Below are 24,416 nucleotides of genomic sequence, written 5' to 3'. Positions count from 1 at the left end.
CCTCTCTGTGGTTTTGTGTTAGACTCATGCTTTGCCTTCTAAAGAACAGGGTCCAGTCCTTTTGTGATTTCTAGAGCTACAGGCTTGGTGTGAAGGCTGGGAGTATAAGAGGAAAGTGGAGAGGGAACCACGGGAGGAGCGAGTTAGCCACCCTCACACCCCCTCCTCCCCCAACAGATGCCTCCTCCTGTCATCACCAGGCTAATTCCAATTTCCTGCCTCAAAGGACATCAGCACAGAGCTATCATTTTGTAGGGAGAATAGAACCAATAAAGATAAATGAATAAAATCAGAACTACACTGATGAATAAAGCCCAAGGAGAGTTCTAGTCAGCCCTCCCAGAAGCCTCGCTCACCTGGATGGCAATAGAAGTGGTTTAGAGTTGCCTTCTGCACACTGAACTCACTGAGGGATGTTAGCCCCTGCTCTGCAGGAGGAGATAACCGCTGGCTCTACAGCGCACCCGGGAGACCCACCCAAGTGATGTGCCAGGCCCCAAACTCCTCTCCTATAGGTAGGAGATAAACCAAAACAGAGCTTAGGGCTGTCCCTGTTGGTGGTGAGAAGAGCATGTTCGCTATGTGGAGAGCTGGGAATATTTACTCTGAAAAGACAAGAGTCGGAGGTAAACGGAAGCTTCAAATATCCAAAGTTCTGTGTAGGAAGGTTTTAACTTAATCTACCTGACCCAAAAAGGGAGAATAGTATCCAAATGTGTGGAAAGTTCTGGAAGATGAATCCTGTTGTGCTATGAGGAAGATCTTTCCAGCAATCTGTAAAGTCCAACAACAGCCTGGGTTCAGCCAATACTGAAAGCATTTCCGTGTAACTACTTGGGACAGGTGTTGAGGAATTGAAGTGTCAGATGGTGCTGCCTACTGTCCTCTAAGCTGCCTTCCCTCTGGGAGGCTCTGCGATCCAGAAGTCTGGGCCAACGCAAATCACCTGCTGCTGTACCTGGCCAGGAGCCCTATACCCAGCCCACCCTGCTGTGATGCAAGTGGGCAGCAGGAAGTTGAGGAAGGAGACCAAGGCATGTGACGGATGGATGGGGTGCACCGAGGAAGAAAACAAGGGAGGAATAGAGAGGGTGAAAGTGTCTCCGTGAATAACTTCCAACTATTGAAGCCACTGTGCTCAGTAATAGTCCTATGCGATCTCATCCGTCAGCTCTCTGACTTAGGGATAATGGCCCTGTTACAAGAGATATTAGAACTTGCCCTGGTGACACGGATACATTAGGGCCAGGCTGGGCTACAGTCCAGGCTCTGCTGCTCTGCTGACCCTCCCCTTTGTTCCCACTGCTTTTCCATCTTAGCTGCATAGAGGACAGATGGCACCCGTCACTGTGAGACAATCTATTTCTATCATTTTTGTCTCAGGTAGATGTCACCTTAGCCAAGCAGGTTGCATTGACCTCAATAGACCAGAAATTGATTTCTAAAATCATCCTGCTTAATAAATGACCCAAAAGCCTACGTTCCATTGAAGATGGGTCTCACTGCTTCTGCCGTGTCATCCTCTAAGTACCTGATGCCTGGCTTGCCATGGGATACGTAGGATTCATCCATTCTAACTTCCCACCCTAACTGCCCCCATGACTTCTTGTGCAGGGGGCCCAGAAGGTTAGTCTGGGCACAACTGGCCTTCCTCAGTGCTGTAGAAAGGGTGGTACACTGGGGCAATATTTATTTACATTGCAGAGAAACCTGATAAGAGGTTGAGAAATACTTCTGACATTAATTATAATATATTACCAGATTATATGGATTAAATGATCAGATTACACTCCAGTCATGCTTCTGAATATGTAAGCACCCCCATAAAAGAAGTGACAATTTCCCAAGATACCTGGACTCAAACCATAGGGTGTCTACCCCTCCTCTCTGTGGTTTCTTTCCCTGAGTTGCTCACTGCCCATGTGGCTTCTCTGTAGGGTCTGTCACCTTATGGGATTGATTTTATGGCAGCTGTGCTGTGACTCGTGCATCCACGGAACAATGTTGAATGACTGTGTAAACACATTGCTGTAAGCAACCTGAGGTCTGAACTTCTCCTTATCTGATTGTTCCCTCTAAGTAATTTGTAGCGAATTTCAACATTGTTTCCCATTGGCCAGCAAAGCTCTTCTGGCCCTTACCTGGTGCCCCTTGCTCATGACGTGAAGATCTGATGTCTTGACATGTTAAGTGAGTCAAACCCAAGTGCACGTGTCTGCAAATTTCTTGTAAGAGGCAGTCAGGAGCATCTCTGTGCCCCTGGGGTGGAGTAAAGTTTGACAGCCTCTGTCACTTTTTAACTCTTTAACTCGCCCTCCTACAGCTCTTTGACGGGGAACAGGTGCAGACAGAGCAGCCTTGGCTTCCGGCTCACGCACTCACGATGCTGGCTGTGAATGGGAAGTCCCTAAACAGAACTGAGCCCCCTCATTCAGCTCAGAGCAAACGGGGCTGGCAGCAGCTCAGGGCACCATGAAGCAGAGTGCCTCTGTGTGCCCAACACAGCCGCAGTGGAGGTCAATGGATGTCCTTGCCGGCGCCCTGCTTTTTGCTTTTTTAAGAAAATTAGAAGCCTGCAGCTGCAGCAAGGAGAAAGACCCCGTGGGTAGCTCCTTTTAGACTACGCTACTACACCCACTGACTATTCAATAGAAAAAAGAAGGAGAAGAAGGAAAATTGGGTTAACTTTCTGGTATTTAGTTTGCAGATATGTCAGCAGGCCACCTTCTCTACTTGGCAGGATCACGATGTATTAAGAATCCTTTTGTCCACCAGGAAGACAAATTTCCTGTTTGTCTTGCATTTAGATGCAACAACATCATCCTAAAGAGATGCCCCTGATGTGTAAGAGCAGAAAGGAGTGATCCCTTTCTTCCTTATCCTAAGGCTCACGGCCAACACCCCTATAACAAAAGACAGGTTAACAAGAGAAAAGCATGACAAATTTATTTGATCACAGCTTTACATGACACAGGAGCCTTCAGAATGAAGACCCACAGATACAGGGAAAACTGGACGGCAGTATAGAACTGTGGTTGGACAAAAAGGGCAGCAACTCATGTTCGCAGGCTGAGGGGAAAACCCAGCAAGGCCTGTCTGTTCAGATCCGTGTTGGCCTCTCCGTGCAGTACTCCTTCCTCCAGGCATCGGGGACAGGACTCCTCTGGAATGCGGGTCTGGATTTCTTTACGGCCCACTGTTACACAGAAAGGCAGCGGGGAAGTTACAGTGGTATTTCTAGGCTTTCTGGCTGGCTTTGGGGAGAAAAGAGTCTGGTTTCCACGAGCTGCTTTGGGGAAGAAGGATTCTCACTTCTATGGCTTGCCCCGGGGGAGAATGATGGGTGAGAGAAGAGACAGGAGGGCAGGAGAAGGTCAGAGAGAGAGACTTTGCTTCTGAGGCCTTCACCTTGGGGCATGGATTTCTGAGCCCCAACAGACCTGGACAGAAAAATCCAGGACACAAAGATAGTGGCTTGGACACAGCTGCCTGCATTTACACTTAACCTGTCTGCGATGTAAACACTTTCCTCTTTCCCTCCAGATGGGTTAAGGGGAAGGACACTTCAGGGTTGAAACGCAGGAATACCAGATTGGAGCAAACACTTTTAAAAAGCAGAGTTATAAAATCTGGACAACATCAAAACAAGCAGCCCCAGCATGCATCCCGACGGCTGTTGTTGTTGGTTGGAGAATGAGCCCAGCAGTCAGGCTTGCAACCCACTTCGAATATGGACCAGGGTTCTGACACAGATCCTGGTTCACATCACGCTGGGCCTTGTGGCCAAATACGTGTGTTTTCTCTATAGGGCCTTGAAGAAAGGCTGGCGGTGCGCATGAGATAGGAGTATATTAAGTTCCTGGCTGCTCGGGACACTACGGGAAGATTACTGGGCTGTGATATGGGCCAGCACTCAGATTCCCTGCGGTGGGACACAGAGGGCGGGTTTGTGCTGCTGGCGTGGAGCACCGACAAGCCTGTGGAGGACCTGTTACAATAAACACGACAGGCATCCTGGGAGTGAGCTCAGGGCATTTGGGAAGTGCAGAAGGACACGCACCCCCGCTGGAGGGGTGCACCTTTGAAGTCAGCTGGATCAAGGAAAGGCCTGCCCTGAAGGCTGGTCACTTGCAGAGGTAAACTCCCCTCTTTGACTTCTGGCCAAGGTTTGTGCTGAGCTGGCTACAGCCGCTCTCAGCCTCGCTCCGGGCAGGTCGGGCAGCCTCGGGCCCGCCTGCCTGCAGGATCATGCCCACCACCGTGGACGATGTCCTGGAGCATGGAGGGGAGTTTCATTTTTTCCAGAAGCAAATGTTTTTCCTCTTGGCTCTGCTCTCGGCTACCTTCACGCCCATCTACGTGGGCATCGTCTTCCTGGGCTTCACCCCTGACCACCGCTGCCGGAGCCCCGGAGTGGCTGAGCTGAGTCTGCGCTGCGGCTGGAGTCCTGCAGAGGAACTGAACTACACGGTGCCCGGCCCAGGACCTGCGGGCGAGGCCTCCCCAAGACAGTGTGGGCGCTACGAGGTGGACTGGAACCAGAGCGCCTTTGGCTGCGTGGACCCCCTGGCCAGCTTGGACACCAACAGGAGCCGCCTGCCACTGGGCCCCTGCCGGGAAGGCTGGGTGTACGAGACGCCTGGCTCCTCCATCGTCACCGAGGTAAGAGAGTGAGCTCAGGGCTCAGATGGAGAAGCAAATGGTGGAGATTTTCTCAAGGAAGCAACCAGGGAAGGCCCGGCTCTTATAAACCCTGCCTGGACATGCTCTTTGGCCTGCATGTATCTTACAAAATCCTAGTTCCCAAATGAAAACATGCAGCTTCTAATTTGTCTGGAGAATAACTGGATTAGTTAAAACGTCTTCAGATGCTGACAATAATGATTCTAGTTTGTGCATGCCCCAGCAATAAGGAACAGGCCAAAGGATATTAGGACTCCTGGAAATGTTGCCAAGATAGGGAATATTGTGGATCCTCCTCTTTCTCTGGAAGCCTTGCCTCCCCCTCTATTCCTCCATCACACAGATGCCCACACACACCTGAAAGCCTATGGAACTCACCTGAACTGTTCCTGACTGTGTGATAGGATGTGCTTTTCTCTTGATAACTATTTTTTCTCTTTAATTTCCTCGAAGTGTTCATATAAAATCATTTGGGGCTGGAGATCATGCTATGGCACTATTATTTTCTTAGAAACTACAGATGACATCAAAAGCTATTTGTGAAGCCTCATTCCAATAAATATAATAGAAAAAAAAGACAAAAAATGGAGCTTGCTTTTATTGAAAGCAAAGCAAAATAGGGGAATTAAATTATCCTGAAAATACTGAGAGAGCCAGTTGCCTAGTTTAATTTAAAATGACTGCTTGGACAATAGGAAGATATTCTGTGTGAACAGATGGGTAGGTAGAGTCTAATTTGAAGGGTCTAAAGTGGTCAGATAGTTACAGGAAATGTGGCAGCTCATGGGCTTCACACCACAAACTCTCCAAGGCTCTCTCGCATGGCCAATCTCATTGCTTCCTACAGAGATGAGGAAACTGAGGCCCCAAACAGAGAAGAGTTTTTCCCCAGGCCACACAGTGAGTGACTTAGCAGGGTTAGCCCTAAAAGATGGGTCTCCTGACCTGGTCCAGCACCTGCTCCACCCGACCACCTCCTCTTATTCCAAATAAGAGCAAATGCAGCAGCCTTCAGCAGTCACTCCTAATCCCTTTTTTATTAAACAGACAGCAGGGAGATGCTAAATGGCCCAACCTCCTGGTGCCGGCATTGTATCATGTCCACACACCTATCTGCATGTTCATTGAAATTAGAAAGGAAAAAATAAATTTGTCTATAAGTAATTACCTAGTTTCAGCTGATTTAGCCAATGATATAGTTTTAGCTTAATGACAAATTGCCAGATGGAAGGGCAAGCCTTTTTGTTGTGTAAAGAAAACTGAGGCTGGGCACAGTGGCTCACACCTATAATGCCAGCATTTTGGGAGGCTGAGGTGTGAGGATCGCATGAGCCCAGGAGGTCGAGGCTGCAGTGAGCCATGATCACCACTGTACTCCAGCCTGGGTGATAGAGCAAGACCCTGTCTCACAAAAAAAAAAAAAGAGAGAGAGAGAAGAAGAAGAAAATTGGCATGATCAAGAAACAATGGCTTATTACCACTTAACTACACAGTTCAATTCAAGGAATATTTAATGAGTACCCTAGCTGAGTTATGTCCAACAGGATTCTAACGGGATTTCATTTCCTTTCTCTCCCAACTTGGAACACATCTCCCCTGCTGGCAGTTTAACCTGGTATGTGCCAACTCCTGGATGTTGGACCTATTCCAGGCATCAGTGAATGTAGGATTCTTTTTCGGCTCTATGAGTATCGGCTACATAGCAGACAGGTAGGTTGAATCACCTGTGGTGGAATTTAAACAATCCCAAAGGTTTGGCAAACACTTGGATGCACCTGCCCCTGCTTGAATCCCATCCTTTCCCAAGCACACAGACCGCAATCTCCTGGCCTTCATGTTGGTGTTTTTACAATCTTAAATTTCTTCTGCTCCTTGGATAACCATGACCAATGTCTTTATTTTCAAATTCTCTGGGGTCATAGACAGATGTTTCAACATTACACGGGAAATCTTCCATGTGGGCTATGCAGAAGCTTCAAGTCAGAAGGGAGAGTAACAGATGATCTCATCCCTTTTGTAATTCCCAATTCAATTTTTGGCCTCATCACCATCCACCTGGCCATCAGCCGTCAGGGCCTCTGAGCTCAATCTTATCCTCTGCTTGTCTCACATATGCTAGGAGCCCCCAGCACCAGGCCTGATGTAGAATCTCCCTAATACCTGTGGGATTGCAAGAGTCCTGAATTGGGTTCCTGGGACCATATGTGACTATATGTGTGGAAGCCATAACTTAAAGAAAGGGAAACAGGGTCTGTCTACAACAAGAGGAGTAAATGTCCACCTCTGCAATGTCATTGTCCCTAGAGAGATGACAAGAGGCCTCTCTGATGAGTCTGTGTCTTCAGCAATCTAGTAGTCAGTGTTTGTACGAATCAAGCTACTGCTATATCTCTTACTTATCCAGCATTTTGGAATCCCATGCTCACTGTGCTGCAAGTTTCTTACAACATGCAGCTTTGCTCTCTTGATGACCAATGAGACATTTTTAGAAGTCCTCAAAAGGAAAAGGAACCAAAAAGTTTGCTTCATAGTTGATAGACACTTTAGATAACTTGGCCATCAGGGCTAATTATTTAATATTCATAACACTGTTTATTGAGTGTTTTCCGTGGCCAGGCACTGTGTTCAACATTGTGGGTAATAGTATTCCCCTTAATCAGCAATCACCTAGTGAGACAGTGATACATAACTATAGATTATTATATATAATACACAAACATATAATTTTATCTAGATATAAATATATAATTATGAATTTACATGTAAAATATAAATAAGTAACTGAAATAAATGGTAAAGTCAATGCATTTTAGCTTGTTGCCCTCCCATGCCATCCCCAACTACATCTATGATATAATCCAAACCTGTGAGTATAATGTTAAATGCAAGTAGAACATTTTCTCTGATTATATTATATTTTTAGGCTGAATTAAAACTTGCAAATGTGTTAAAGATGAATAATGATGGCTTAATATATCACACCCCCAAGGCATAGGCACTTCACAGGGGCCTGGGGCCCAACTGGCAGCAGAAGGGAAGAGGGATAAAAGTGGAGGCACAGGCCACGTGCACCTCATCGATCACCCACGGTTATTCATTGTCTCCTCAGCTGCCCTGACAAGGCTCTTCCTGGGGCTTTCTGTGGGAGGCTTGCAAGGTGAAAGGGAAGGTCATTTGTTTTTATTTTTATTGCTGCAGAATTGAGGATGATTCTTTAAAGATGACCCATTAAGTCAGGAGAGACACATTAACAAGGGGAGGTCCAGAGTCCACCTCGCACCCCTGGGCAGCTCTGGCCCTGCAGGCATTCACTTTCTCTGCACTCCCTCCTCCACCATCAGGTAGAGGTGCTAACACTCACTCCCTGACAGGCTGTGAGTAAACAGGTGACTCAATCTTTAACCTTGCTCAGTGGGTTAAGAAATTAGTTAATTATTCGCATCCCACTCAACAAGTAGGAGATTGGTTATAAATCCCTATTGACAGTGCATTCCTGTGTTATAAGCCCCAGTCAATTATCCACCTTCTTAGATGATCTCATTATTTTGTTCCTATTGTTGAAATCCCCTCTGTCAAGGTAAGTACTCATTATTCTTCCCCCGAGGGCTGTCTCCATGCCTCAACTTCTTTTTCTTACACCATCTGAAGCTTGGCTGGTCATTGCCCTTCTTCTGTTCGGTGCCTGCATGCAGGAGTGAGAAGCCTAGCCTAAAGAAATGAGAAAGCAATTTGTTTTTTGCATAGTTAATGCCTACAATTTTCAGATTTTATACAATGGGACGAGAATGTCATGGATCCCCATTGTATTCACAGATTAAGCCAACTTTAAATAAAACACATTGTCTTCCATGAATAATTTAAAAAAAAAACAGTAAGGCATTATGAAAAGATTGTAAATAAGACTAAGAGTGGACCCAATAATATACCCATAACTTCCTAATCAATGATTTTGAGTATCACCTGAGACAAAAAAGCAATTCCTCACTAATCCCAGGGTTTTTTAAATTCTAACAAGCAGCAATTATAAATACTATATTTTTTATTTTTTTTATTTTTTGAGACAGAGTCTCACTCTATCACCCAGGCGGGAGTGCAGTGGTGCAATCTCGGCTCACTGCAACCTCTGCCTCCTGGGTTCAAGCGATTCTCCTGCCTCAGCCTCCTGAGTAGCTGGGATTACAGGCGCCCACCACCATGCCCAACTAATTTTTGTACTTTTAGTAGAGACAGGGTTTCACCATGTTGGCCAGGTTGATCTCGAACTCCTGACCTTAGGTGATCTGCCCTCCTTGACCTCCCAAAGTGCTGGGATTACAGGCATGAACCACTGCACCTGGCCATAAGTGCTATATTTAGTGTGTCATGCTTGTAAATGCTTAACAACTAGTTCTCTGGGAGGGAAAGCCCCAGTTTGTAGTGTTTATTGATTGCTCTGGTGTAAATATACCCACTGTGGTTCACTTCAGCCTACAAAAATAACATCACAGGACATAGAGTTGGCTAGAATTGTGCACCATTACACAGCATTTCCACCATGCAGATAGAGTAGATGTAAATAACCTCACAAGCACAGATGGCCAAATATAGTAAAATCATTGGAAAGTGATGTTTTGCATATTACGCTTGCTTTCAATATAATTTAGTTGTAAATGTATATAATTTAATTTTTAATAATGGTTATGCTAACAATTAGCTTGCAAATTTTCTGCAAGTCTGATCATTAGCTCTTAAGAACCAGCACCCTACTTTTATATGTTGCGATGGAACTAGATAGAAGTGAGCTAGGAGGAGGGACTTGACTCTGGAGGCAGGGCTTGGACACTGGACCAAATTGAGGACTAGCTAAAACAGGTCCCAGGCAGGAGCAGCTTTCCATAAGACATGCCCACCAGTGCACCATGTCAGTTTACTATTGCCATGGCAACATGGCAATCACCACCCCCTTTTAATGGCAATGACTCTACAACCCAGAAGTTACCACCCTTTTCTTAGAAATTTCTGCATAAGCCACCCCTTAATTTGCATACAATTAAAAGTGGGTTGCGTATAATTAAATTTATAATGTAAATTAATTTGCGTATAATTAAAAATAAATATGAGTACAGAAGAGCCTCCTCTGAGCTGCTATTCCAGGTGCACTGCCTATGGAATTGCCCTGCTCCACAAGGAGCAGAGGTGCTGCTGCTATACATTGCAGCTTCAATAAAAATGGCTATTTAACAACACCAGCTTGCCCTTGAATTCTTTCCTGGGCAAAGTCAAGAACCCTCCCAGGCTAAGCCCCAATTTTGGTGCTTGCCTGTCCTGCATCAAAAGCAGAACTAAAGTCCCAGTGGGTTGCAGTCAAACTTACCTAACTACATGGGATCTTCCAAAACACGTTCACCAGTGATTACTGTGTGCTAGTCATTTTACTGGGCATCCTCATTTGTTATATTTCATTTAGGATCACAAAAGCCTTTTAAAGTAGATTTCATTATCGATAATTTACAATGGATGAAGAAACTGAGGCTCCATGAAATTAAAGCACTGCTTCCCAAATGTTAAGGTGCATATAAATCTCCTGGGGATCTTGTTAAAATTCAGATTCTAATCCAGCAGATCTGGGTGGGCCTGAAATTCTGTATTTCTAACTAGCTCCCAGGTGATGCTGTTCCCAAGCCCATGCTAATAGTCCTCAGCCACATTCTGAGTCACAAGTAGCTAAAAGACTTACCAAGCCAGCAGTATGGGGAGTCCACCCTTCCTCTCCTGTTTCTTCTGATTGTTTTTCATTTAACCATTTAAATAGCCCTGCTGAAGGGTAGGAGGAGTCTCAGACCTCTATCCCAGATTCCCCAAATTTATTCTAGCCATGCCTTATTATTGTTTTAAGTAGCATTGCTTCCCTATGTGGAACATGTCTCCAGTGAAGTTTTTCCACATCATGGATTTGATTTTCTTGCTCTGAGTTTCAAATGATGAATATTCCCTCTCATCACCTAAAAGATTTTGTCCATCTACATGGGGCACTACTGTGGTGTTCTATTGTGTGCCTGAAGCAGTTTTGAAAGTTGAAGAAGTACCATTTGAGTCAATGTTTATAGATTATATACTCTTTGAGGGTAAAGGAAGGGCTTTGGGTAGGAAAATGTGGGAAGAAATGCTAAAAAATTAAGTTGAGATATGACTTTGGAAGGCTTTGAATTAGAGGTCAAGAGGTTGTATATTTACAGTGGGGAGCCCTTGACTGAGAATTAAGAAATTACATGGTTACCTAGGTGATGGGTTGATAGGTACAGCAAACCACCATGGCACACATTTCCCTATGTGACAAACCTGCACATCCTGCACATGTACCCCAGAACTAAAAATAAAAATTTTTTTAAATGAAATTACATGGTCAAAACAGAGTTTTAAGACTTAAGAAATTTACTAGTTAATACTAATTACCAATGTGACTGCTTAACCTTTAAATTTCATATTTAAAATATTACCCTTCCAAAATAATTATTAATAATGTGGATTATTTTGAAATGGTTAGTATTTGACACCTTCACTAGAATATAGTTGCATAATAATAAAGCATCAATTAAACAATGTTTATCCACCATTAAAAGGAGCAATCCTGATAACAAAAAGCCATCCTTCCAATTGAAGTGGAAAAACAAAGATTAAATAAACATTGTTTTCTATGAAGAATTTTTTTAAATATCCACTAAGTGGATTAGGGTGTCTTTTACAAGAAAACCAGGACATGGTGAAAATAACAGTATTGGGCCCCAGGCCAACTCTCTGAGCTGAGCCAGGTTTGCAAACAGAAGGAAAAAAGGAAGGAAGGGGTCGGAGGCAGGCTGTGTGCCAAGCTCCTTACCTCTAATATCTCACTTAATCCTCTTTTCAGCTGGGTCAGATGGGTCTTTTCCAGATGAAGACACTGAATATGGTTGAATAGGTTGCCCAACATCACAGTAAGTAGGAAGGTCATGATTAAACCCAGGTTACCAATTGTTTTCCTCTATTCTGTGTACTGGGACAACTTTCCAAATCCCTAAACTGAATAAACCTGAGTCTCCCAAATCTGATGTGTGGAAGCTGTCTTCCCAGGATGCTCCAAACAGAGGCCCCCATAGGATAGTAACATGTGTGGCACCAAAGACAATTTTCACAAAGCCTAAAAGCACCGTTGAAAAAGAAAGGGGGTATATACTGAACATTGAATTTTGTTTTCAAAGTGAAAACATTCTTGGGTTGATAGTTGGTTGAAACCGTTAGTGCAAAGGCCGTGGCTCACATGGTGATGTAAGACCTAGATAGGACCACAGGGTATTCAGCACGGGATGGCCTGGATGAATTACTCTTTCCCTGAATACCTGCCACAGTGTGGGACTGAGAAAGTACTTGAACCCTGGGGTGAATGGGGCTTCTCATGCTGAAAACTTACACATAGTGTGCTGATGAAAAGTGCTACCTGGACCTGGAGGCACAGATTCCCTTTGTGGCTATCAGTCTGTGCCTCTTGGATTTATAAAATTTAAAGTTAACCTCTAACTTTGTTTAGATTTCCATAACTTCCATGCATTTTCTAGAATTTTCACAAATCAAAATTAATTTGATTCCCTCTCTTTGTTTTTCTTCCTGCAGGTTTGGCCGTAAGCTCTGCCTCCTAACTACAGTCCTAATAAATGCTGCAGCTGGAGTTCTCATGGCCATTTCCCCAACCTATACATGGATGTTAATTTTTCGCTTAATCCAAGGACTGGTCAGCAAAGCAGGCTGGTTAATAGGCTACATCCTGAGTAAGAATGTTTGTGCTTGCAGCTGTGAGAACAAAGCAACCTCGCTGCCAAAATACAGTCAGGTGGGGGGTGGCATGCAGAAAAAGGGACCCAGCTTCAAGACAATATTGAGAGATTTTTTTATTGCTATAACAAAAGAATTTCTAAAAGCATATCAACTCATTCAGCATTCCTCCTTATAAACTAAAAAAATGAAGGCAGAAACAAGGGTAAACATAATGCCACCCAGATTCTTATACAACTTTTTTGGAATTTTTGTTTTCTGTACCCTGGAGTATTGTGTGGAAAGAAAATTCATCCTACCAGACCTATTCATAAAGAAGAATCAGTGATGAGAGATATAGTAGATTTATAAAGGACTTTAATACTTTGCAAAAATCTATTCTAGTAAACTACAATTATCCTCAACTTAGACACAAGGAAACTGAAAACACACGTACTGTAGTCAACCTAGGTTACTCAGCCAGCCGTTTTTAGGACCAGGAATATAACTTACATCCTATTCCTTAGTAGCCAGAGTTACAGTTAAGTTGCATATACTATAAGAGAATATTTGACTTCTAACAGCATAGCATCTTTATAGCAATATTCTCACTATGGCTGATATCAATGGATTGAACCACCAGCTTGTAAAATTCCCCAGCATGTAAAACCAGTTCCTGCAAGCCAGCACTAGCTGATTCCAGCCCTCTGCTAAGTTACCAAGTCATTTATACAAATGAACAAATAGGACTTGCAAGATAAATGTTAAACCCATGTAAGAGAACAAGTTATACTCAGGTGTTCATTTACATAAAAATCATCTACGGTCTAAATTTAATGTTTGATTCATTTGTTCAGGTCTTGAGTTACTACTCTAGGTCAAAATCTTGCATGTATCTGAAATACAATTGCATCATGAAAATTATAAATCAAATGTGTTTGCTTATGTTGGCAGGCCTTTCATCCCATCTACAATGGGACTATAAGATTTATTAATTGGTAAAACAGCAATAGTTATAACAAAATAAAAACCAAAAAACACTTAAAAATATTCAGAGAGTTGTATAGAATATTCTAGAATTTGTCTATATTTTTGAGGTTGGCATTCTAGTTTCCTGATAGCTGGACAGCCAACTCATTATTGTATTGAATTGCATTAACCATTTGAATTCTCTCTGCAGTTACAGAATTTGTTGGGCGGAGATATCGGAGAACAGTGGGGATTTTTTACCAAGTTGCCTATACAGTTGGGCTCCTGGTGCTAGCTGGGGTGGCTTACGCACTTCCTCACTGGAGGTGGTTGCAGTTCACAGTTACTCTGCCCAACTTCTTCTTCTTGCTCTATTACTGGTAAGTCCATTCGGAATAAAAAGGAAATAAATCAAAGTATGTTATTTTGCTAAGAAGTCTACCTTCCTTAATGCACACTATCTTTCTGATTCTGAGATTGCTTTCACTCTCCAGACCCATTTCACAAAGAGCCCAATTCCATGTTTCAGGAATAAAAACCACAAGCTTCACCTCTCTGTCTGTAAATCAAGTGTCCTTTCTCTTTGGGCTTAAAGTTTTTGTGACTCGGATCTTATATTTCCACATTATTTATATGGTGTTTAAATTAGCTTCTAGCAGCTGTTGTACAATTTGGACGGTAGACCCTTTGAAGAGACTGAAAATATCACTATTACTATTCTCTCCCCACTCAGAGGAACCTTTAGGGTGGAGAAAGCAGAGCATGGCACTTGTGTCACCATTTCCCAATACTCATGCCCAAGGCAGACATCCCCAGTGAATCACAGTGTTCTTCATCACAGATAAGGCCAACACGACACTCCAGACAGACCATACCAATCAAAAAGAGTTACCAAGGCAAGTAAAATATATTTGTCATCCCTGCCCAAGGGAAACACATAGGAAATACCAGAAACTATTAGAAACCCCTAATGTGAGATTATCTGAAATAAAGCAAAGGGGATACTGGATTATCAGACCAAATCTCTCTCCCATGCCACAATCCATTTATTTAGTTTCTCCTGGATTTACCCACTTGTTCTTCCCATGGCTGTCTTGCCTAAGAATTAAACATCTCAACTCTTTCCCGGAAGCCTGTTTCTTATCCAAAAGCCAATAAAACTCTGTGTTTTACCAGCTCAGACTGCAGTGACAAAATACCATGTACCGGGTACTTAAAAACATATTTCCTATAGTTCTGGAGGCTGGGAAGTCTAAGATCCAGGTGCTGGCAGATTTGTTCCTGATGGGAGCCCACTTGCCTGGCTTGCAGACATCCCACTTGTGGGCCCTCACATGGTGGAGAAAAAATAACACTCTAGTCTCTCTTCCTTTTCTTATACGGACATCTGGGGGCCCCACTCTCCAGACCTCAGCTAAACTTAATTACCTCCCACAGGCCCCAACTCCAAACTGCACACTGGGGGTGAGGGCATCAGTGCATGCGCTTCAGCGGGGACAGAAACATTGAGTCCATTATACCCTGAGAGTGACCCTTCCTGCTCTCTCCATTATACTTCCACAAAAACATCCATTCCAAATTCCTTTTAAGCCCTGCCTCTTAGAGCAACTTCTCTCCCAGAGTGATGATCTCAACTGGGGCCTTCCTACATTTACACCACAACTGCCACAACAGCAGCCCTATCACCTCCTTTCTCCAGTTTCTCCTCCTGCTGAACCTCCACCCTGAACTCATTCACCCTGAACCCAGCTGCTCAGAGTTCCCTCCAGACACAGAGTCAATAGTTCTAGTCTTGTTCAAAAACTTGCAAGAGTTCCCCGAGTCCTGCTACATCAAGCTCAAACTATGAAGTCTGGCTTTTCAGTTACCTCACCCTCTGACCTCAAATGCTTATCTCATTCCTTTGGGAAATTGAGCATAACACATATACATACTTGCTCCCCACCCCCACAATGGTTTGCATACTCCAGCCTCCAGTCCTTGACCCCTCTGCCAGTTCTCAGGCCTTTGCAAAGCCCAGGGTCACCCTGAGGGACCTGCCTCTCCTCCTTGCAACAAGAGCTGGATGTTCAGCCGCACCCTGCTTTGCAGCTTGCTTCCTGTGTTTCTGCTTAGAAATCCCTGAGGAGGGATTTAACATTTGAGGGAGGAAAGAACCACATATCCCCCTACACAAGTGTTATTTTTTTTGGAGATCCAACTGTATTAACATCCTCAGAGAAATCTGATTATTAAAAAATGGGGGATGGGGTAAGGAGGATTCAGTAAGATTTGCCCTCCGCTCACCTTGTACCCTAGGTGCATACCTGAGTCTCCCAGGTGGCTGATCTCCCAGAATAAGAATGCTGAAGCCATGAGAATAATTAAGCACATCGCAAAGAAAAATGGAAAATCTCTACCCGCCTCCCTTCAGGTGAGCCAGGGCCTTAAGTATCAAATCAGGGGACGGAGAAAAGGGAGGCTCTGGTAAGATTCATGCATGCCAGTGATCTCAGCGGGGAACCATGGAAGCACCCACCCCCTTGCATTTTGGCTTACCTGTAGCAGAACGCAACAGAGAATTTTATGTACTAAGATTTGTGGTTCTGTGGGAGAATATTTCAAACAGGTGGAAACCATCAAACTAAAAGAGAACCAGAAATCATTTAAAGGTCAGGTGAGGAGCTTCTGTCTTGTGCAACTTAAGCCTTCACCAGTCTCCTATGCCCAGGTGCCCAGCACCCCCATCATCTGCATATTCACCATCCTCAGGTCAGATTCTTAGATCAGTAAAGCAGTTCTTTAAACACACATGATTTCTTAGAATTGTAAACACTTTGGATAGAAATTGTCCAAAAAACTCTTTTTTTTTTTTTTTTTTTTTTTGAGATGGAATCTTGCTCTGTCGCCCGGGTTGGAGTGCAGTGGCGTGATCTCGGCTCACTACAACCTCCACTTCCCAGTTTCAAGCAATTCTCCTGCCTCAGCCTCCCTAGTAGCCAGAATTACAGATGAGTGCCACCATGCCAAGCTAATTTTTGTATTTTTAGTAGAGACAGAGTTTCGCCATGTTGGCTAGACTGGTCTCAAACTCCTGACCTCAGGTGATCCACCCACCTCGGCCTCCCAAAGTGCTGGGATTACAGGCATGAGCCACTGCACCAGGCTGAAAAGCTTTTAATCAATCCCCCGCCTTCTTAAATAGAATCCAGTTACAGAGGTGTTCATTACCTGTGTTTATTGTTTGCCTTTAGTAGATCTCACCACGTTGACCTCAAACCTTTTCATTCCACAGGGGGTAGAAAAGAGAAAATTTAGCTCATTCGAAAATAGGCCAGGTGTGGTGGCTCATGCCTGTGATGCCATCACTTTGGGAGGTGGAGGCAGGTAGATCACCTGAGGTTGGGAGCTCGAGACCAGCCTGGCCAACATGGCAAAACCCCATCTCTACTAAAAATACAAAAATTGGTCAGGCGCAGTGGCTATGCCTGTAATCCCAGCACTTTAAGGGGCCAAGGCGGGCGGATCACTACCTCAGGAGTTCGAGACCAGCCTGGCCAACATGGTGAAACCCTGTCTCTACTAAAAATACAAAAATTAGCTGGGTATGGTGGTGGGTGCCTGTAATCCCAGCTACTCCGGAGGCTGAGGCAGAAGAATTGTTTGAACCCAGGAGGCAGAGGTTGCAGTGAGCCGAGATCTCACCACTGCACTCCAGCCTGGGCAATAGAGCAAGACTCTGTCTCGGGAAAAAAAAAAAAAAAAAGCTGGGCATTGTGGTGCATGCCTGTAATCCCAGCTACTAGGGAGGCTGAGACAGAGGATTACTTGAACCCAGGAGATGGAGGTTGCAGTGAGCTGAGATTGTGCCACTGCACTCAAGCCTGGGTGACAGAGTAAGATTCCATCTCAAAAAAAAAAAAAAAAAGATGAAATGAGACACAGTATGGAAAGTGCTTGCTCTAATGCTGGGCATGAGACGGGCGCTCAGGATGGGTAAGGAATTATTGTTATTACCTATGTGACCCAGGGACACTAGCATTAAATATACAAAGCCATCCTTTCTATTCCTTTTCTTAGTGCCTGAGACTTGAAGAGGAAACTGGCGAGAAATTGAACCCTTCATTTCTTGACTTGGTCAGAACTCCTCAGATACGGAAACATACTATGATATTGATGTACAACTGGTAAGGAATATTTTTCACTTTGAAATGCCTCCAAATTCTTTTAATCACAGTCATCCATAGTAAGGAAGGGAAGAAAAAATGACCTCATCCCAGTATTAGCGCTGACGGTGGTCAGCGATGTGGGTTGTGTCTGCTAGGTTTTCCTGATCGTGTTTTTCTTGGGCAAATATTAAGATTGGTGTAGTCCCTAAGCACAGATCAAGGCAATGGCAACCTCGGCTTCACATTGGAATCACCTGGGAGCTTACAAAATACCAAAGCCAAAACCCCCAGAAATACTGATTTAATTGTTCTAGGGTAGGGCTTGGAAACCAATAGTTTTTTAATACTCCAGGTGATTCTAATACATGGCCCAAATAGAGAACAATTGGTATAACTTAATGATGATGAATGTAGATCTCTATTGCAGTACAGAGCTGGCAAAAAACAAACAAACAAACAAAAAGCAGGGTTGTGGGGGGATTGCCTTTTCTTTCCTTTTTTCTTTTCTACCTGGAGAAAAAATAAATTTCTGAACAAGAATAATTCCAGTGGCTTCACAGCCCAGTGACTTGATCTTTATTGTGTTTGCTGTCTACAGGCTGCTCTCAGAGCTTCAAGCCATGCTTTCTGTAGTAGGGAATGCATCTTTTCAGGGCACATTGGATCTCCACCCAGGCAAATGGAGATTTACAATCACTGACAAAAGCAAAGCTCATCAGGAATTAATTTAGCAACCTTTACAATAGTGCACAGGAGAGGCAGCTTTAAAATTTGGCCTCATTATCCTTCTTTCCTTTTCTGAGTAATTGTGACTTTTGTTGATTATCCTCATATTTTCCATTACATATAATGACCATGTTTAGTTAATAAACTAGAAACATTGTCTAAATGTTGTTCATAACAGGCCAGAAGAGAGGTCATCAAGAAGGGAGGCTGTACTCACTTGGTCTTCTGGTTTCCTAAAATTCGAATTAAGTAGTCAGTTCTTTCCATCCCAATTGCACTAGAATACCCCAAAGAGAGAAATAATTCACAACCACTAATAACTTGATATAGTATTAATAAATAAATCATTCCATTGGCCAGGCACAGTGGCTCACACCTGTAATCCCATCATTTTGGGAGGCCAAGGCAGGCAGATCACATGAAGCCAGGAGTTCAAGACCAGCCTGGCTAACATGGTGAAACCCCATGTCTACTAAAAGCACAAAAATTAGCAGGTGGTGCACATCTGTAATCCCAACTACTGGGGAGGCTGAGGCAGGGGAATAACTTGAATCTGAAAGGTAGAGTTTGCAGTGAGCCGAGATCGCACCACTGCATTCCAGCCTGGGCAACAGAGTGACTCTGTCTCAAAAAATAAATATATTAAAAAAAATAAAATAAATCATTCCATTAAGACATTTTTCTTGGCTTTCAATTTGTCTAGGAAACATTATTGTAATTTCTAATTATTTCTAACTATTCCAATTTCTTCCCTTCTGCTGGTACTTGGAAACTACCCAGCCACAGCCAGCCACTGAAGTGGATCAGAGATTATAAAAGCAGTGGGATGGGGGACTAGCAAGGAGATGATCACAGGGAAAGGTGACCTACAATCCACATTATTTTTCCAGAAGCCTCTCTTTTTTGGTGCCCTGTTTGGTGCTTGACTTGACCTGAACTCTCCTGTTTGCTCAGGTTCACGAGCTCTGTGCTCTACCAGGGCCTCATCATGCACATGGGCCTTGCAGGGGACAATATCTACCTGGATTTCTTCTACTCTGCCCTGGTTGAATTCCCAGCTGCCTTCATGATCATCGTCACCATCGACCGCATCGGCCGCCGTTACCCTTGGGCTGCATCAAATATGGTTGCAGGGGCAGCCTGTCTGGCCTCAGTTTTTATCCCTGGTGGTAAGTTTCAGGTGAAGTTGGAGTCTTATCTCCAAGACCCTGGAAAAAGGGAGTGTCATGGCCCATTGATAGGAAAACCATGTAATTTGTCATCCAAATCAATTTGAAAAGACAAATTGGAGGGCAATATCTGGGACCCTTCTGAGCAAATTCATATGGCCAGCCTCCCTTTAGGAAAAATTGCACCCAATTTTTCCTTGATGTGATGTAACAAGAGAGACTTTAGATCCCCATGCTACAGGCCATCAAGATGACCTGAAGCAGAGAGCATGGGCCTTGGGGTAAAGCAAGCCCAGGTCAAGGTCTCACTCCAGCCCTTCCTGGGTGTTAATTAGGGGACTCTCTTGACCTCCCTGCATCAACCTGCAGAATAAGTGAGAAAAATGTAAGTAAATGCCATCCATAAACAACTATTCAGTTCCTTTTTTTCCTTTTAAAATGCCTTCTCAATGAAGGGGAACAAATACCTGTATAAGAGAATCCTTTCAGCAATATGGAGCTTCGTTTGAATCCTTTTGTTATCAGCAGTTGTTTAAATGTGCCCATATTTTACTCTTTCTTTGACTTCTTTTTTGTTTGTTTGTTTGTTTGTTTTGAGATGGAGTCTCGTGCTGTCACCCAGGCTGGAGTGCAGTGGCACAGTCTCGGCTCACTGCAAGCTCCACCTCACGGGTTCACGCCATTCTCCTGTCTCAGCCTCACAAGTAGCTGGGACTACAGGCGCCTGCCACCACGTCTGGCTAATTTTTTGTATTTTTAGTAGAGACGGGGTTGCACCATGTTAGCCAGGATGGTCTCAATCTCCTGACCTCGTGATCCGCCTGCCTCAGTCTCCCAAAGTGCTGGGATTACAGGCATGAGCCACCACGCCCGGCCTTCTTTGACTTCTATAGACTAAAGTTGGCCCAGCTTTGGAAACTGGTATAACTCCGTTGTCATTAACAACTGAGGTCTAAAGTTAAGAGAACACAGAGGATTTTTAGGGCAGTGAAATTATTCCATATGATACTAAAATAGTGGATACAGGTCATTATGCATTTATCCAAACCCACAGGAGGTATACCACCAAGAGTGAACCCTAATGCCACCTATGGATTTGGGGTGATTATCGTTGCCACTGAAGGTTCATCAAGTAACAAACATACCACTCTGTGGAGAATGTCGATGATGGGCGGTGGGGGGTGGAATGCATGTGTGGGGGCAGAGGTTATGTGGGAAATCTCTGTACCTTCCTCTCCATTTTGCTATGAATCTAAAACTGCTCTAAAAAAAATAACGTCTTTTTTTAAAAAAGAGAGAATTTGCATTGTGTCTGAGGTTAAGATGAACAAACGTGAGAATCTGCTGACATTAACATGAGCCTATAGAAGAAGTCATTTTTCTTTCTTGTCCCATTCTGGGATGGGGAATTTCTCCTTACAGTCCCACTCTGGAGCACTGTCTGAAGATGAGGAATCATCTGTGTATGGATAAGTACTGTGCTTTTCCCTCTTAGATCTACAATGGCTAAAAATTATTATCTCATGCTTGGGAAGAATGGGGATCACAATGGCCTATGAGATAGTGTGCCTGGTCAATGCTGAGCTGTACCCCACATTCATTAGGTGAGTGCATTTTCCTTAGAATGAAGAGGGTGGGTGAGACATTTGTTCATTGGCTGGAACCACCACAAGTGCAGACAAAGGACATCTTACCTTCAAAATACAGTGTAAGGGAAGGTGAGAACACGTAAAAGTCCAGCCAGGCCCAGCAGTTCACCTCTCACACTTACAGGCTGGGGTAAAATACAGAGGCCAGGGTGAGAACAGAAAATTGAATTGCAAGACAGGGATTACCCAATGGCTACAGGGTAGATTGTTGTGGAACAGCACAAACAGGACCATAGAAACAGCTTAGGGAAGCCAGGTGATGGAAGTAAAAAGAAACAATTGCTCCTCCCATCATTAAAAAAATCTTAAAGTTTATACAAAACAAGAATGACAGAATGTGAATGGAATTATGTATATATATATATAATATATAAAATATTGTGCATTGAAAATAATGTGAATTTTTTTAAACTCTTGAATATTTTATTTTTGTTTTTTTTAATTTCAATAGGTTTTTGGGGAACAGGTGGTATATGGTTATATGAATAAGTTCTTCAGTGGTGATTTCTGAGATTTTGGTGCACCCATCACCTGAGCAGTGCACACTATAGCTCTTGAACATTTTAATGATTTGAGGAAGTGTTTATTCAGGGGTGGATGGGAGATAACTACTGCACTGTGATAAGTTAACAAGTTAAATCAGTTTCCTGCATTCTAGGAATCTTGGCGTCCACATCTGTTCCTCAATGTGTGACATTGGTGGCATCATCACGCCATTCCTGGTCTACCGGCTCACTAACATCTGGCTTGAGCTCCCGCTAATGGTTTTTGGTAAGAAATCTTCATAGATGTCTTTAAATGAAAACTTATTTTTCTAGAGACCTTCACTTCTCTTCTACTTCATTCAAAACAGGTGTGTCATGCCTATTAGTAACTACAAACTACTACTCGTAGTAGTAATGATGTGTCTGTGGCTTGCGTTCTTCCTGGACATGCCTAGTAATCAGTAATATTATTAGTATTAGTAATACTAATCAATAATACTAGTTCAGTGTTCATCATATTATCAGTCACTACTAATACTCAAGTATGGGACTCCTGCCATAGAGGCAGAGTGTTGAAGAGAAGAATGAGAAGGAACAAAGTTTCCCAGCAGCAGGCCCCTAACTCTCTCTCTGCTGATTTCCACCCTTCCTGAGGTCTCTGTCAAAGAGTTAACTCCTCCATGCCCAGAGGTGGTAAAACACAAAGCCCTTTTACTTCTTACTTCAAAGAAGGGGGTTAAAATTTTGCAAAAGGCAATTTCAAAACCCAGAGGAAATAAAGACCCACATTAAGAAAATGCATCAGCATGATGGAGCACCTGTATCGATGCACCTGGAGTGATTAGATTTCAGGAGCGTCACATAGCACTTCCCTTCTGCTACTGCCAGCAGGAACACACCAGCACCAAGCCTTCTCTGGTTAACTGGAACACCTCAATGCACCCATTTCAGGCTCCTTTGACACCCATTCTGAGCTGCTTTTAATTTGAATATGTGATGCTTTTTCCCATGGGCATACAGCACTCAATTTAGGGGAAGAGAAGAAGAAGAGATTTCACTCTCAGATGTACATGAGGGTGTAAAGGGAAAGGAAATTTAAAAATCTCAGGACCCCCAAAATCCTTATGCAAAAGGGAAGACTAAGCCTGGAGGCTGAGTCATGCAACACCCTCTTCCAGATGAATAGCTGTTACAAGCATTATACATCATGCCTCAGTTATCTACAAAGGACCACCCCTGCAAATCATTCATAAGTAAATTCTTTGTTGCCCTCCTGTAGACAAGAATTTTGGGTCTACAATCTAAAACTAAAGTCTGCTGATTCCACACTGATAATGTTGATTGCAAGTTTATTTCCCAATGTACAGAATGAAGACAAGATCAGTCTATTCCTCCACCTACTCAGGCCTGCATAATTGATTCTTTTTTTACTCCCATTTTCTCTTTAAACATTCACCTTATCATATGTAAAATGTACACTTAACTGGGCACTAGTTAAAGTCTCACAAGAATGGAACCATTCCTTTACGGCCTACCTGCCCCTCTCCCTACCTGCCTCCCTACTTTAAGGAAATGTATAAATACCAATCTCCTGAAAGCCTCTGTGTAAAAACAGCCACAGATGTGTCTGTGGCTCATCGTTTTTCAGGGACATGCCCTAAAGCTGACTTAATAAACCTCGACTGATTGGGACATTTTCCTCAGTCACTCATTTCGGTTATCAGGGGAAGCTCCCACCACTTCACTCCTAAGGCTGCACAATGCCCCACACAGCTACCCTGCTCATTCCTTTTCTTCCCCTTCTCATGGAATTTGTGAGGGGGAAAATTTTCCGCTGCTCTAGATCTGCCAGCAAAAGTTCCAAACCACTAATAGAACTTACCTGCAAAACAAATCCAATGAATTCCTCCATGATCCAGTTTAATAGCAATAAGATGGCCAAAGTTGACAGAGCACAAGCTCTTTCTCCTGAGATAACTTGGCCACAGAGTAGCTGGTGCTACTCCTGAGACATATGTGAACCCTATTTCTTTCTTCCCCGACACTGGCTAAGGAACCTGTCCTCAGAACCCTGTTTTCATCGTGAGGAGGTGCCCATCAAACCCTCTGTCCTCCTTCCTGCCGTGGAGGAAGTTAGAGACCACTCAATCTTGGCCCCTCCCTTAGGTGGACAGTGGGTGACTAATGGGTCAGCAGGACATTTCTGGAATAGCAGATGGTTACTTCATTACTGGAAAGGGTTCCTGACCCAGACCCCAAGAGGGGGTTCTTGGATCTTGCACAAGAAAGAATTCGATGTCAATCCATAGAGTAAGTTGAAAGCAAGTTTATTAAGAAAGTAAAGGAATAAAGAATGGCTACTCCATAGGCAGAACAGCAGCATGGGCTGCTCAACTGAGTAACTTATAGTTACTTCTGGATTATATGCTAAACAAGGAGTGGATTATTCGTGAGTTTTCCAGGAAAGGGATGGGCAGTTCCTGGAACTGATGGTTCCTCCCCTTTTCAGACTATATAGGGTGACTTCCGGACATTACCATGGCATCTGGCATCTGTAAACTGTCATGGTGCTGGTGGGAGTGTCTTTTAACATGCTAATGCATTATAATTAATGTATAATGAGTAGTGAGGATGACCAGAGGTCACTTCCATCGCCATCTTGGTTTTGGTGGGTTTGGGCCGGCTTCTTTACCACTTCCTGTTTTATCACCAAGGTCTTTGTGACCTGTGTCTTTTGCTGACCTCCTATCATCCTGTGACTAAGAATGCCTAACCTCTTGGGAATGCAGCCCAGTAGGTCTCAGCACCATTTTACCCAGCCCCTAT

General features: G+C 43.7%; 1 protein-coding gene across 1 annotated transcript in view; it reads left to right on the top strand.

The window, feature by feature from the left end:
- Nucleotides 1-4,185: 4,185 nt before the first annotated feature.
- SLC22A2 (solute carrier family 22 member 2) overlaps nucleotides 4,186-24,416 on the top strand; it is a gene marked incomplete at its 5' end in the record, with an annotated part of 46,367 nt that continues 26,136 nt past the window's right edge. Inside the window, 9 exon segments of the mRNA NM_001133295.1 lie at nucleotides 4,186-4,662; nucleotides 6,290-6,393; nucleotides 12,307-12,461; nucleotides 13,625-13,793; nucleotides 15,712-15,826; nucleotides 17,473-17,579; nucleotides 19,242-19,456; nucleotides 20,952-21,060; nucleotides 21,764-21,876. Coding sequence (NP_001126767.1) covers nucleotides 4,249-4,662; nucleotides 6,290-6,393; nucleotides 12,307-12,461; nucleotides 13,625-13,793; nucleotides 15,712-15,826; nucleotides 17,473-17,579; nucleotides 19,242-19,456; nucleotides 20,952-21,060; nucleotides 21,764-21,876 — 1,501 coding nt within the window.

The sequence above is a fragment of the Pongo abelii genome, chromosome 5 (genome assembly GCF_028885655.2).
Source record: "Pongo abelii isolate AG06213 chromosome 5, NHGRI_mPonAbe1-v2.0_pri, whole genome shotgun sequence".
NCBI classification, from domain to species: Eukaryota; Metazoa; Chordata; class Mammalia; order Primates; family Hominidae; genus Pongo; species Pongo abelii.
The sequence above is the reverse complement of the archived record's forward strand: the minus strand, read 5'-3'. Positions and strand labels throughout refer to the sequence as shown.